The sequence below is a fragment of the Raphanus sativus genome, chromosome 7, assembly GCF_000801105.2.
Source record: "Raphanus sativus cultivar WK10039 chromosome 7, ASM80110v3, whole genome shotgun sequence".
In the NCBI taxonomy this organism is placed as follows: domain Eukaryota; kingdom Viridiplantae; phylum Streptophyta; class Magnoliopsida; order Brassicales; family Brassicaceae; genus Raphanus; species Raphanus sativus.
In genome coordinates this window covers 10879648-10895226 of record NC_079517.1, presented here as the reverse complement: position 1 = coordinate 10895226, position 15579 = coordinate 10879648, and the positions used below count along the sequence as shown (strand labels likewise).

The window sequence follows — 15579 nt, the reverse complement described above, 5'->3', positions numbered from 1 at the left end:
TTAGATGGCTGTGCGATAGTTTAGAGTATTAGTTAATCAGATCCGTCAACGTCGATAAAAAAAGGGACAAGGCTGGTTCACCTTCTGGGGTAAACATTTAAATTTACCACTTGATTTATAACCAATCAAAGTGACATGTGGATAATTAAATAAAAATATTAAATATATTCAAAATAGTTAAAAAAAGAATAATGACAACTAAATCTGAAATCTTAATTTTCTAAAACCCTAAATATTAATTTCTAAATCCAAACTTATACTCTAAACTCAAATTTTAAACCCTAAACTCAAATCCTATAGCCTAAACTCAAACTGTATACGCTAAACCCAAATCCTAGACCCTAAACCCAAAATCATGTATCCAAAATGCTAGATCCTAAACCCAAACCGTATACTCTAAACTCAAATTCTAAACCCTAAACTCAAAACTGTGAACCCTAAATCTAAACTCTATACCCTAAACCCAAATCATATACCCTAACCAAAACCGTATACTGTAAACCCAAATCCTAACCCTAAACCCAAACCATACCTACTCCGGAGTGCTATCACTAAACCTAGACAAAATTACGTAGTAATTTTTCGAGTTTACGGTTTGGGTTTAGGGTTTAGAAATTGGTTTTAGGGTATACAGTTTGGATTTAGGGTCTAGCATTTGGATCTAGGATTTAGATTAAGGTTTACGGTTTAGTTTTAAAGTCTAGGATTTGAAGTTAAGAGTTTAGGATTTGGGTTTAGGGTTAGGATTTGAGTTTATGGTATATGGTTTGGATTTAGGAATTAATGTTTAGGATTTAAAAATTAAGATTTAGGGTTTAGAATTGACAATTATTTTTTAACTATTTTAAATATATTTAATATTTTTTATTTAATTATCTGTATGTCACTTTTATTGGTCATAATCAAGTGGTGAATTTAAAGGTTCACTAGAGGAAATGAATCCAAGTCATGTCTAAAGAAGGGGTCATAGTGCTAGATCGAGTCATAAAGTTAACATAACTCAAGTGGCCTTAGCTGTGAGGAGAGATGCACCTTAAACATAAAACATCGAATTCGACCACACAATTTTCATGGAATATACCCCGTTATAATTTCTCTTAACATTTATTCCCTCCGTTTCATTTTAATTCTCGTTCTAAGTATATGCACACAAATAAAAAAACCATATGATTTTGTTTATTTCCAAGATAAAAACACAATTACCTATACATCTAACCACATTTCAACCAATAGAAAAAAAAAATAGAAAATCTTTTTAAATAAATTTTGTACTGAAATTCTAAAACGGCACTTATTTTGAAGCGAAAAAAAATTATCCTAACAATGACAATTAAATCGAAACGGAGGGAATAAGTTTTAATGTTAATAAAATAACAAAAAACATGTTTTGAAAAAACACAAAAATCATGATCACAATATGAAAGAAAGAAAGATTGCGAATTCATGATTATCTCTTCTCGAAAATGACACTAAGGTGCGAATAGTAACTAGCGGCATTGGTAAAATAAGCAGTACAAAATTAGAGTATAATAAGTTGTAACTAGATTTTAACCCGCACGTTCGTGCGGAATATTTTACATTTTTTAAATATATTTATATTATTAAAAATGTTTTAAATATATAATTTCTATTTTAGTGATATATATTATAACCAATAGTACTATTGTTATATTTCTTATTCAGTATTATTAATATATAATGGTTTTTTAAAAAAATTTACTTTGTTATTGATTTTTATTACTTACTAATATATTTTCGAGTTAGGTAAAATAAAATAAAAATATGAAATACTCAAATAGAGAACCCCATTCAAATTATGTTGTTTTCTTTAATTTAAACATTTTGCATATAATACATTTTAAAATTTTATTTATTTATATTATAGAAAATAAATATGACTAAAATAATTATATTTACATGTTGTGTTTAAGAAAATATCTTTAACATATCTCATTTTAGTATTTTACGGGATTTATTATTTTAAATAATATAATCCTATTGTTTTAGTAAAACTTTATACATAGTAGTATCTATCATACTATTTTATTAAATTTATTATATAGGATATTTGTTTTGGATGTTATGATATTAAGTTCTATTTTTTTTTAAATTAAGACGTCAAAACATTAGGTTACTTTAAATTTTTACAACATATATAGTTAGTTTTTTTCAGGTACATTCAAAAAGTTAATCTTTATTATCCATGATTTTGTCTTTTGTAAAATTTGAAATATTATCATTTTGAGTTTGAATATTTATTTTCAAAAATAATATATTTTTTCGAGACAACTTTGCAAAATTACACAACTATTTGAGTTTGGAATAATACATGAATTTTGAATTTATTTTGGTACTACATTACTGTATTATTTTATTAAATATTTGAATTTTGGTGATATTTTAAATTCTTTTATCAACAAATTTTGTTACAATTAAAATAAAATAAATTTATAATTAAAATTTGATTTTTGTCACTAATATTTTAATGAATTACTGAAATTTCATATTTTACTAATAACATATTTTAAATAGTATATGAACTAAAGGTTATTATATACTATTAATTTTGTATATAAACATTTTAAGCAATATATTGCTAATAGTTTCAAAATAAATACAAAGATAATGTATGGCTGTAAATATAAAATTTAACTTATGTTAATACATTTATTTTAATATAAAAGTATTATATAGTTTTCGAAGTTTAATCCATTATAATGATGATCAATAATTATTTAAGTTAAAAAATAAAATAATTTTTTTTTGTTAATTTACCTATTTAATATATTTTAATATTTAATTCATATAGCACTTCTATTTTTATATAATACGGAATATATCATAGAATCTATAAAAAAGTTAGTATAAAGAATTTTTAATTTTCTTTTTTTTATAATAAGTTTTAGTTAAATTTACTTATAATAATATTATATTACTAATTCGAAATATATTAATGTGTTATTTATAAAAAAAATTTAAATTTTAAACTAAGATTTTGTTAGATTCTTTCTCAACAGATTTTATTATAATTAAAAAAATCAAATTTATAGTTGGTTTATTGTTAATATATTTATAGTTGGTTTATTGTTAATACAAATAATCAAATATGTCATATTCACTAATTCTTAAGTGGTTCTACTATGACTTGTTAATAGTAGATAAAAATAGAACCCTAAATTAATAGATTAGATGTGGTTCATGTTTTATGCGGGAACAAGTACACTTTTATCTTTGTGTGTTTTCCTTTTTCACTAGATTGCACGGAAGCTTCATCAAACGTCTGCTTCCCGTTTTAGAATCGGAACCGGAACCTCGTAAAATCTTGCAGAATCTCGCTTTCAAAATGCTTTTAAAATATTCTCTTAAAAAATATGTTGGAAGCTTACGATTCCGTTTGGAATCACGCTTCCATTTTCTAAGACACATTATTATAAATCAAAAAAAATATAAAATCATAATTTTAATTTATATAAAATCCAAAATTTAATAGTAATGAAATATAGAGAATACAAATATACAAATATTAAAACTAATACTACCAATTATATTTATGTATTGAGGTATTTATTAAAGATATAGCATATATTCAAATATATTGTGTCAGTTATTTATGAAGTACTAAAAATAATTAATATAATAATTTATTTTAAATTTAAATCATATAATTTTAAAGTCTTAGATTTTATAATATTCTATATATATGAACATACGCTTCTAAAGTATTTTTTTTAAAAACACGTTGGAAGCTTACGATTATGTTTTGGAATCATGTTTCCGTTGTTTAAGACACATTTATAAATAAATAAAATATAAAAGACAAAAATGAAATGAATCCGCCGGTTTACGGTTTGGGTTTAGGGTTTAGAATTTGGTTTTAGGGTATACGGTTGGATTTAGGGTCTAGCATTTGGATCTAGGGTTTAGATTAAGGTTTACGGTTTAGTTTTAAAGTCTAGGATTTGAGTTTAGAGTTTAGGATTTGGGTTTAGGGTTTAGGATTTGAGTTTATGGTATATGGTTTGGATTTAGGAATTAATGTTTAGGATTTAAAAATTAAGATTTAGGGTTTAGAATTGACATTATTTTTTTTTAACTATTTTAAATATATTTAATATTTTTTATTTAATTATCTGTATGTCACTTTTATTGGTCATAAATCAAGTGGTGAATTTAAAGGTTCACTAGTGGTGAATCCGCCGGAAAATCTCAGAACACCTCCGGCAAAGCTCCACCGCTAAGTTATTCAGTGCCCTCACTCCTGGGTTGGGAGAGTCTGACCTGCGATTTCTGTAATGCACTTTTGGGAAGAAAGTAGCAGAGCTAGCTCATCTTTGAACAGGTATTTAATCATCCTCAAAAAAAAAAAAAAAAATTCTTTGAGCTTTTAATACGATTTACATTTAAGATGTATCTTTCTCGATTCCGTAATCTACATCCTCCTCGGACGAAGATCAAGCTATGGCCATGAAATCTGCTAAATCGTCCGGAAAGTATCATGTTGCTGTACATTTCACTGACATCTCCTCCGTCCAGCGAGTCAGAACTAAGCTTTGAGCTTCTCCTTATCGGCGAACAGGTATCATATTTTTTAACTTCTTCTTCCATGATCCAAATCAATCTTTATAGTATTCTTCGTACTAACATGTGATCAAGTCAATCTTTCCAGACATCCATATGATTATTAACAGAAAATATTAGAACTGGAATATAAACTTAATCGTCATGGAAAGCCTCCTGCATCTGAAACTGGGGTAAAATGGTGTATTTTTGTATCTTTAATTTCTATTCTTAGATATTAAGATTTGATTACGGTTAAAGAAAAGATTTCATTACTCTTATGGTGCAGGGAAGTTTTTACTTTTCGATCAAATAGTCAAGACTCAAGAGCGTGTTGATGGAGTGTATGTCTTCGCCACTTTTTATGATGCAATGGTGAGCTCTCATTCTATTTAATTATCATAGAAAACCTTAACCTAAATTCTGATATGGAAAGTTTAGAATAATAGTTTCGAGTTTTCCTGATCGTGTCTCAGTTTTATCAGCACATAAGCATCTTATTACTCAGAAATTAGTAGAAGAGTAAGCTTAAATGAACGCCAAGGGTCAGGCCAGATAGGATAAACATTTGGTATGATTATGGTCAAACTCACTAATCTTTCTTTTTTGTGGCATTGTACTTTTGATGATGACTTACTGTAACAATTCGTTCATCTTGATGAGATAGGATATGTTAAACCTCCAAGCTATTTGAATTCCCCTGAGAGATTCTTATAGGTGTTGCCACTAAAGGAGGTATGGTTTCCTCAGTATTGAAGAATTTGGTTTAGTTCTATCTTTCTGATTGTTTGGTGTTTTGTTCTTTTAATAAGTGACTCAGGTTTTCCTCCATGAACTCCTCGAATTACAGTAGTCAAGATTTTTAGTGTTGTGAGTTTGTTTTTCCTTCGTTTTCAATATTTTTTGTCTCTGATAGTGTTACCTCTGATTCAAATTTTTGGTTTTCGAACAGGTAAACAAGGCTTCAAGGTTAAATGCCGCTTAAGGTAGCTAGAGTCTCCTTACATTGCTCTTTACCATGTATATTCATGAGTCGCCTCACTTATTTTGCCATCTAAATCTTTTTTTTCTACGTTGGAACATTCAACAGTTTTAAAAAAAAATAAGAAAAGAAGCATTCTTCTCGGAGTTGGGGAAAACAAAGAAAACAGACTCAAGGGTGTGGCATAGTCTACACATATCTCTCAGGCTCTCCCCGAGATATGCTTTAATCTTTGACAGTTCTTAGTTTTTTAATCATCCTTAACCTTCAATGAACGTCTAAGCAAGTTAGTGTTAGTGAGAAAAGACAATTCTCATGAGAAGATTCTTATAGGTGTCGCCATTGGAGGATATATAGATTTCCTCATTGTTGAGCACTTCACTGAATTCTACTACAAAGTTTGAAATCAGAGGAGAAACTATTGAGTAGAGGAACGAAGAAAAAGCTACATGCATGATGATGGTGACTAAATGGACTCTGAATAGTGTGATTCTAGCAAAGTACAAGTTGTTCACATGAATTCCTTCAAAAACAAGGTTAAACACTGTTAATATGGAGTAGCAACCCTTCCTAGAATCCAATAGAATCTGATTTTTAATAAGCTCAAGAATATATTCATTAACCACAACCTTTCCTTTAATTGTTATAATGGACGGCATTGAAGATAGTAAAAGCAGTTCCAGGAGTTCAATTTCCATTGAATATAATCAAAGTTTGTGTGGAAAGATTTTCAAGAAGTCAAAACAATCTTTATTGTTGGATGAGTTTCAGAAAGCATTGACGGGCATAGAATAATTTGATGTGGTTTCAAGTGTATGGGAAAGTGTCAAGATGGTCCAGACGTTAGAGGCGTGAACCAGACAGATGCGGTGATGACTTGTTCAATTTTGAACACTTTATAAGACCTTTGTCGGGGAGTTGGGTTCCAGGATGTGAAAACTATTTTCCCAAATTTCTTTGTGGAAAGATTTAACATAGAAGAGCATTGCTTTGGCATTTGAAATAAATTTATTACCAATCACTTTACTGTAAGTCTGTAACGTATATAAATGATCAATAAATAATCTGATTCTATCATGAAGAGAAGTTAAAGGTCTTAGAAGTTTGGGTATGATTCTTACTTTCCACATGTTCGAAAAAATAAAAATAAACAAGTCATAACTCACAATATTTTAAATACACTACACAATTAACATAGAATAAATTATATTTAAATGTAAAACTAAAGCTATGATAAAACAATAAGATATGTTCATTTGAATTGATTTATGTGTTTTCGAATACAATACAATTAAATTATTATTTGAAGTTTATATTAGTTATATATGATAATTCCATAGGTGTTATTAGTTTATGTATTTTAATTGATTTAAAAATCCACAGGGTATTTACAAATCCAATTAAACTATACATATTTTCTAACCTAACCTACGGATTTCAATGAGTATTTAAGTTTTTCCAGAGGTTTTACATTAAATTTGAGTCTTCATATTTTTAGCAAAGAAATCTATCAAATCCATTATGAAATCAAATCCATTAATAAATTTGTATAATTGAATAACATCTGGTTTTAAATTAGAATCTATAAACCATTAAAACAATAACACATGATTTTAATATGGATTTTAAATATGATATTGTCATTCCCATAAAAGTACTCCGACTACAGAGAAGAAAAAACTCAAATTCACTACCTTCTTCATCATTCATTATTGTTTTAGTGAATATTTTTATGGCTCTATAGAATATAACTTTATCTTTAAAATAACAAAAGTTCTTCTTTTTTTGAAACTGAACAAAAGTTTTTTTCTACATTGATCTACAAAATTCTAAACTATATTATCATTTCCAACATAAAGTAATAATGTCGTAAATAATGAATTAGAACTGGAAAAAATAAAACTACACAGAAAATAAAACTATTTATAAAAATAAAAAAATAGATCAATTTATAATACGTAATCCGCGCGTAGCGCGGAAAAAAAATCTAGTTACCGATAATAATCAAGAGAAAAGGAAAACGTACACAATAAAAAAGAGAGTAAATGAGTAAATATTTCACATTTGAATTCCTTTATAAAACTAAGGTATAAGACAAACTAGCACATTTTGATCAAAAAAAAAAAAGACAAACTAGCACACAATAGCCAAAAATATAACCAAAATAATAGATAGACGAACGAAAGTTGAAACCCAAAGTTACGGGCTAAATATCTAAAGTGGGGGTATGAGACATTTGCCTTTTCAGCACATGAGCCTGCGTGACCTTGATAACATTATTATTATTATTTTTTCGCGTATTACTACCAAAAACCGTTGAAAAGTAATTTCTTGGAGGGAAAGCTTCAGTAAATCACAAAAAGTAACTACATAAAAACTTTGTACAAATGAAAAGTCAGCTAAAAGAAGACCCATCAAGTTTAAGACCAAACGCAATGTGTGCCAAGCTCGAACCACAGTGATCACCAAGTCATGTAAGATTTCCATTTCAGTCGAAACATAGAATCTCCCAAGAGAAAGCAGAGAGTTTCAAAATCTGAGCCAAAGTCATGGCTCAAAAACACATCCCTTTTTTCGGACAGTCACATTTCATGACAGAACATAAAGTAAAAAAAAGAAGCACTAAAGCACCGTGATTCCATTACTCACCGAATTTCTGTTCTGTCCTTTTAACTTTCTCCTTCCCACCCCCATTTTCTCTCCTTTCCCGTTTCTTGATAGTTGTTGCCTTAACTTCTTCTTTTCTCTCGTGATTCTCCTGACGCAACCCGCAGATTCAACCCGACAACAACAAGGTCCTATCGCCGCCGATGGAGGCTAAGCTACTCAACCGCACTTTTTACAATGCGCCAGGACTCAATCTCGCTGCGCATTCTTCTACACCTGTCTCCTATCTACCCGGTAAATTAAGATTTGGACCGCCTCGCTCTCTCTCACTCCGTGTCTCCACAGCAACACCGATCCGGTAACGTGTTTTCTTGTTTAGTTAAAACACGAAAGAAAGAGCCTTTGTGTATGCCATACTACTAGAAATTTTCAACATGCCCACGGTTTTACTATGGCTATAACGCCAAAAATTGTGGCTAAATAGTAAAATTGCTCCATAGCCATGGTTTAAATAGTAACTCTTGTTTCTACACGAGATTTTTTAAAAAGAGCTACTGGCTTTTAAGAGCTTTGTCTTGCTCTGCTCGTTGTTGTTGCCACTGGTTGCAAACATGATCCTGACCTTAGCTGTACGGTAAAACAATGTTGTGTACTTGTAAGATTTGTTAAAAGACATGTCTGGATAACGCAGGAATTAATCTAATTATCTAATAGTAAAAAAACTGACACATTTTTCGAGTAGATATTGAATATGCTTCATTACTGTTTCATCCAAGAGCCTATGATCTTGTTAACTGTCGTTTTCTTATAAAATTTAAATGATAATTATATTCCATGATGCTATTGTGTTTTAGCTGAAGTTGATTAAGTTTCTGGATCATGGTAAGACCAAAAGATTTATGTGTGGCTAATTACTTCATCCAAGAGCCTATGATCCATGTTAAGTGTCGTTTTCTTATAAAATTTAAATGATAATTATATTCCATGATGCATATATAGTGTTTTAGCTGACGTTGATTAAGTTTCTGGATCATGGTAAGACCAAAAGATTTATGTGTGGCTAATTAATTTGTTTCAGATGCTCGAGGAGGGGGCTACGGGTGGATGAGGGTGAGAGCCTGACACTTGACAGCATAAGTCACTCTTTGATCCGTCAAGAGGACAGCATTATATTCAACCTTCTTGAGCGAGCTCAGTATCGTTACAATGCTGATACTTATGAAGAGGATGCTTTTGCTATGGAAGGGTTTCAAGGATCTTTGGTCGAGTTTATTGTCAGAGAAACCGAACAGCTTCACGCTAAGGTCCAAAAAGATCAAACCAAGCTTCAAAGTTAGCTTATAGTTTTCTGATAGTGTTGTTTGGAAATAGGTGGACAAGTACAAAAGTCCAGATGAACATCCCTTCTTCCCACAATGCTTGCCTGACGCTGAGCCAATCCTTCCCCCTATTCAATACCCACAGGTGAAGTTAAAGATCACACTACTCAAGATTCTGATGGTGTGATGCTACTTATGCATATGACACATGTGAAGAAGTTAAACCAACTTTTTTCTTTTCTCTTGTGAATAAACCAGGTTCTACATCAATGCGCCCATTCGATAAGCATCAACAAGAAGGTGTGGAACATGTATTTCAAACACATTCTTCCCAGACTGGTCAAGCCAGGGGACGATGGTAATAGTGGTTCATCTGCTCTATGTGTGTTTACAGGCAAGAAACTTTTGGCATGTGATAATTTTATTAATGAACCTCAATATGAGACTTGAAACTTTCATTTTGCTTATCTTTGCAGATACTTCCAAAGAGAATTCACTATGGTAAATTTGTTGCTGAGGCCATGTTTCGTGAAGATCCAGCTACATATGAAACAGCCATCCGAGAACAAGTAGTCTTATTCTATATGCAATTCTCTTTATAATTCATTATCCGTATGTTCTTTTGTGGTAAACTGGGTAGATTCTTGCCAGGACCGGACACAACTGTTGAGACTTGTGACGTATGAAACAGTTGAAGAAGTAATCAAGAAACGACTTGAGATCAAAGCTAGAATTTTCGGTCAATACATAAGAATCAACGATCCAGAAACTGGAGCTGCTGATCCTTCCTACAAAATTAATCCTAGCCTAGTTGGAAAAATGTACGGAGAAGGGATCATGCCACTCACAAAGGAAGTCCAAGTTGAGTACTTGCTTAGGAGGCTGGATTATTGATGTTGTTTATCAAGAAGAAGGAACCGAACCATACCATTTTTGTATTTTGATCTTAGTTTAAAAAAACTGTAATGTAAACCGAGAATCAAAAGAAATGAACTACTTAGAAAAAAAAAGAATTATTCCTGATGTTCGTTCACAAGAGTTTTGAGTACTCTAACAATGAATTTGTAGCAGCAGAGTGAAACTCCTGTGGATTTCTCGGACAATCTCGTAAATAGATAAATGCACCCATTCTAAAAGATCTGATCGTCGGTGAATGTTGTGAGACTCGGCAACACCACTACGACGGTTGATTTTCAAAGAAACGACGGCGTTTAGTTTGAATAGAAACGACGGCGTTTGATTAACAGCGCGTTTGGTTAACAGAAAAACGACGGCGTGTAATATGTCTATCTCATTGCCTTTGACTCGTTCGAGTCGTATCTCTCTCTGTTCTCAGGCGAAGGTGATTGATTCATCCAACTAGTCGGGAGAATGGCGATATCTGGGAATCTGAGCTTATTATCTCATTGTCATCCTAAATGCCTCTCTTTACCTTCTTCCAAGGTCCATTTTCATCTCTTCTTCTTTACTCTCTCTCCGATTCGAAATCTCTCTTGAAAGCTGGATATTTATTATGAAATTTTCACTCACTGTGAATCACTGTGCTACCTTGAATTACTGAGAGTTAAACCGGTCTTCTGTTTAGAATATATATGAGGAAGTTTACGATGTTGAGCTGATGTTTAAACCATAATTTTGTGTCTTGGGAGGAATTCAATATAACATGGTTTGAACATTATATAGATGTGGTACTACTCACCAAATTAGAGAGTTAAACTACATGGCATGACGTTGTCTTACGGCAGTGCCGTGCTTAGGTATATAGGGGCCTAAGGCAAATCTAAAAATAGAGGCCTTCCAATTTATTTAAGAAAAAAAATATGAAATAGCATGTAAACAGAAAAAAAAATAAGGAATGGGAAGGAAATATCACCATGGAATAACAAAAAAAAAATCATGATAGGAAAAAGATATATAGCAAACGAAAAAGAAGAGAATCACATAGAAAAAATATATAAAATTATTTTGGAAAGAGTTCATATGTAAGAGATTTTTTTTTACTTATGTATGTAGATATACATCCAGATAACTGGATTCTAGACTTTCTTTTATGTTTAAATTTTTAGATTTTCATTTCTTTAGTCAAAAATCAAAAAGAAATGTAACTTTATCATTACATAAACACTCACTAATATCAATATGTAATACCAAAACTGAAAATTAAGGGGCCCTTAAAATTCATATGTTTTGTGGGGCCTGTGGCCAATGCCTTTTTGCTAACATGTAAGGCACGGCTCTGTCTTACGGAGATGTAGGGGTCTAGATATACAGTCTCTAAATGCTCTATTCTGATATTTTTTTATCTCCTTTTGGCGATTTAAATTTGCAGGTTGATTTCACGGGCTTCACAAGCAACGGCCTAAACATTTTGGAAACCCATAAATGCCCTCCTCCTGGAGTATCCATAATCCGCGAACACAGACCCGGTCAAGCTATGGTTTGAGCAAGGAACACCACCACTACGGTAGACTTCGAACTATCACCACCAAGCTCCGCTGAGCAAGAGGTAGTAGTAGTAGAGAGCTTCCTCTCCAACGCCATCGACATGAGTTTCCTCGACCGGTTAAACATAGCGTGGAAGATCATATTCCCATCCCACGCGTCGTCGATAAGAAGCTCCAACGCGAGAATCGCGAAGCAGCGGCTCAAGATGATCCTGTTCTCAGACAGGTGCGCCGTGAGCGACGAGGCTAAAAGGAAGATCGTCGACAACATCGTTCACGCGCTGTCTGATTTTGTGGAGATAGAGTCGGAGGAGAAGGTTCAGCTTGACGTAGCTACGGACGGTGACCTCGGGACCGTTTACTCGGTCACGGTTCCTGTTAGGAGGGTGAAAGCTGAGTACCAAGACGTGGACGAGGCTGGGTCTATAACCAACGTTGAATATAAAGATACGCTTGATGGTTCTGTGGATGTTAGGTTTGATTTTTATGTTCCAGAGTAGTAATAAGAAGGCACGGTGTTAATTAGAGGGTTGTTTCTTGTTTGTCTGTTTTGATTGTATAGAGAATGTTCTATCATTTTATCCATATTTAAAAGAACTTGAAAAAACTCTTCATTATTCAAAGTTACAAAATCAAGATCACATTTTTTTTTATCATCATCAATCAAAAGTACTAAGAAGGAAGCATAAGGTAGATAACTTAAAAGTTTCTAGCTGCAAAGACCATATGACCCAAAAGTTACAGACTCCAAAGTATCAATACGAAGAGAGAGAGAGAGAGGGAGAGTTTAGTTTCCACCTGTAGGACCAATTCTCATAGGCCTACTTGAACACTCAACACCGTTCATACTCTCAATAGCAAGCAACATCTGGTCATGATCTGAAAACCTAACAAAACCATATCCTCTGCTACGCCCGGTGGATCTGTCAGTGGAAACCGCTGCTGATACAGCTGAACTGTAACCATGGTCCCTGAACGTCTTTAGCAGCATGCGATCCGTAACGTCATCGGCCAGATCACCAACGAATATGGACTCGGTAGATTCCCTGATAGTCTGCTTCATTGCCCACCTCAGCTTAAACCTCCGAGGGGGAACTAGGCCCGGGACCAAGGTCTTGTTGTAGGTTTGCAAAGCTCGTTCCGCAGCGTCGCGAGATATAAACTCGATGAAACCGTACCCTATGCTTTTACCGGTTACCTTGTGATTAGGAAGGCCAACGTTAACAACCTCTCCGGTTGTGCCCGCGAAACAACGGTACAGGAACTCTGTGTCCATGTCGTCTGTAACGGCTCCTATCCAGAGAGTTCTCTCTCGTGCTTCATCTGCTTCACTTGTATGCTGCTGCTCCAAGCCATGTGATTGAGACGGTTCAGGTGTATCAAGCGGAGGACAATTCTGAAAAATTCCAAAAACAGAAACTCGAATTAGTAAATCTATTTTTGGAAAGTTTTGAGATCATTGGAGGAGAGAGAGAACCTGATCTTGAAAACCAGCAAGAAACTCGCATAGACTTTCAAGAAACTTAGCGGCTTGAATCCCTGTGGTGGCTTTGAAAACCTCTCTGAGCACACTCTTCCTCAAACTGTTTGCAGCAGAGAAGATTCTCACAAGCTCCTCCGTCTCTTCCTTGGCCGCCTCATCAACCGCCGCCACCGAAGAAGAAGCTTCCGTCCTTGCCACCCAATTCTTCGATACACGAGCTAGAAACGGATCTGTGCTTTACTCATCTGTTCCATCAGATCACTCACGCTACCATCATACCACGCTCGATCTGATCTATTCTTCTCACCTGCTCGTCTCTCCACGTGGAGTCGATTAAAGATCGGATGAGGCTTGTGAAGAGACAAGGATGGATGTCGCCGATGAAGAAAAGCTGCGTCTCGTTCCCGGTGGGGAAGAGGATGTTATGTATGGTGTCGTTGTTATATCGGGACAGGTGCTTAGGGTTTCGTAGTGGTTTGATCAGGTAGTAAACAACGTTCTCTACGTCGGTGTCGGGTAGGACGGCGGAAGGGTCGGTGAGAATCGATTCGCCGAGGAGAGGGAGGCAGTAATGGGTTAGGTTTTTTGACCACTTGGCGTAGAGTTCGTTGACTCCGAGAGGTTTCTTGCTGGAGAAGCGAGCGGACTCCATTTTTTCAAGATGACAAATGGAGAGAGGATCTTTGCTCTGTTTTTTTTGGAGGGAAGACGAGAGTCCGTAACTATATGTTCGTTTTCGTTATCAATCGGTTTGATTGAAAACTTAAACCGGATCTTGTATATTTAATTTTGGTTCGGTATTATATAACTGTCTCGCATCCATAGATTATAATTGAGTTGCTATATAGTATAACCGCGCTCATCTATTATATTAGAAGAGAGTCACAACTTCTCTTCATGTGTGATTTTTTTTTAATGGACTTTCTTTAGAAAATCATGTTTCATTTATTTCTAATTAACATTATGGTATCATTAAATATCACATCTTAAATAATTGCAATATATAACAACTTTACCTATAAAATTGTCTTATTTTCTAATTATAAAATCTGTTGACAAAAAATCTAACAAAATTTTATCAAAATTTTAAATATTTTTATAAAATTAAGCATTGATTAATTTCGTGATTAATAGTCTAATATTATTATAAATTAATGTTAGTTAAAATTTTTATAAAATAAAAATAAAAACTTGTATACTATTTTCTTAAAATTTCTAATTATAGTCTTCTTTATATATTAAAGTAAAAGTAATGAATTTTTTCATGTTTTATTTTAATAAATTTGGACCATCCTTTAACATTTATATATTTTATCAAAACTAATAATATATTATTATTATACTATATATATAAATATATATATAATTTTTAACAAATCTGTTAAAAAATATTATAAAAATATCTTAATTTAAAAAAGTTTATGTAAATATTTCAAAAAGTTTAATGCATTATATATATTTCAGTTATCATTTGTAAAAAAAAAAAAAAAATATTTTATCTATTTTATAATAATAGTAATTCATTTTAAATGAAAATATTGTATTGAACTAAATATGATAACATTATATTAAATTGATAAATATGTACAAAACAATTTCATAAATATATAAACATATATGTTTAAAAAATATAATACGATGAAATAAACGACTTAACATTCGAAAACTATTAATACATGTATAAAATTAACATATCTTACACTTTTTGATATATAATAATAATATTATCTAAAATGAATAAACGTAAAAAATATTGCTAATAGAAAATTTGGTTTTAAAAGTCAGCGCGGTCAAAATTGAATATAAATATAATACAATATGATATTTAATATGTGTTTTTAATGCATATATTAATTTGTTCTAATATAATATATAAACCGAAAACAAACACCCGCACGGTTGCGCGGATCAATATCTAGTTTATAGATAAAGTCCTTACCGATATCATATTTTGTACACGGTAATTAGGCCTAGACATTCTGAGTTTGGATCTGTTTTATGGGATCCAGATATATTTAAAATCCACTACTATTTCGTTTTGTTTCTGGTCTCCTCTCATTTTCAGAACATTTAATATCCGAAAAAATTCTAACGAAAATTATATGAAATATCCAAAATGTACTTGAATACAGAGAATGATTAAAGTAAGCAGTAAAAATTCTATAAGTTAATAATTTTGAGACTAAA

At 32.2% G+C, this 15579-nt stretch overlaps 3 protein-coding genes, 2 long non-coding RNA genes and 1 pseudogene across 7 annotated transcripts; 4 read left to right on the top strand and 2 right to left on the bottom strand.

Annotated features, from left to right (window-relative positions):
* The first annotated feature begins 4182 nt into the window (after nucleotides 1-4182).
* Nucleotides 4183-4793, top strand: LOC130497647 (uncharacterized). Its single transcript, XR_008936645.1, has 3 exons — nucleotides 4183-4339; nucleotides 4451-4576; nucleotides 4667-4793. It is a non-coding gene; the product is annotated as an uncharacterized LOC130497647 (long non-coding RNA).
* Nucleotides 4794-4845: 52 nt separating this feature from the next.
* LOC130497418 (uncharacterized) lies at nucleotides 4846-6597 on the top strand. 3 transcript variants are annotated; one of them, XR_008936397.1, is made up of 7 exons: nucleotides 4846-4932; nucleotides 5034-5128; nucleotides 5225-5292; nucleotides 5370-5427; nucleotides 5510-5543; nucleotides 5648-6075; nucleotides 6204-6597. It is a non-coding gene; the product is annotated as an uncharacterized LOC130497418 (long non-coding RNA). The 3 variants fall into 3 exon arrangements; XR_008936398.1 differs by having other exon boundaries at nucleotides 6311-6595; XR_008936396.1 differs by lacking the exon at nucleotides 6204-6597 and having other exon boundaries at nucleotides 5648-6140.
* A 1523-nt stretch (nucleotides 6598-8120) lies between these two features.
* LOC108816447 (chorismate mutase 3, chloroplastic-like) lies at nucleotides 8121-10482 on the top strand. Its single transcript, XM_018589018.2, has 6 exons — nucleotides 8121-8504; nucleotides 9225-9450; nucleotides 9518-9610; nucleotides 9724-9849; nucleotides 9924-10034; nucleotides 10117-10482. The coding sequence occupies exons 1-6, from the start codon at nucleotides 8350-8352 to the stop codon at nucleotides 10357-10359; spliced, it is 954 nt and encodes a 317-aa protein (XP_018444520.1). The 5' UTR covers nucleotides 8121-8349; the 3' UTR covers nucleotides 10360-10482.
* A 268-nt stretch (nucleotides 10483-10750) lies between these two features.
* Nucleotides 10751-12462, top strand: LOC108816513 (cell division topological specificity factor homolog, chloroplastic-like; annotated as a pseudogene).
* Nucleotides 12463-12536: 74 nt separating this feature from the next.
* LOC108815356 (polyadenylate-binding protein RBP45B) lies at nucleotides 12537-14142 on the bottom strand. The gene is made up of 2 exons (XM_018587987.2): nucleotides 13387-14142; nucleotides 12537-13305 (listed from the first exon to the last, which is right to left on the bottom strand). Exon 2 carries the CDS (start codon nucleotides 13183-13185, stop codon nucleotides 12697-12699), a length of 489 nt encoding a protein of 162 aa, XP_018443489.2. The 5' UTR covers nucleotides 13186-13305; nucleotides 13387-14142; the 3' UTR covers nucleotides 12537-12696.
* On the bottom strand, nucleotides 13366-14044 carry LOC130498008 (protein INAPERTURATE POLLEN1-like). Its single transcript, XM_056991336.1, has 2 exons — nucleotides 13672-14044; nucleotides 13366-13622 (listed from the first exon to the last, which is right to left on the bottom strand). Exons 1-2 carry the CDS (start codon nucleotides 14042-14044, stop codon nucleotides 13366-13368), a joined length of 630 nt encoding a protein of 209 aa, XP_056847316.1.
* Nucleotides 14143-15579: the final 1437 nt, after the last annotated feature.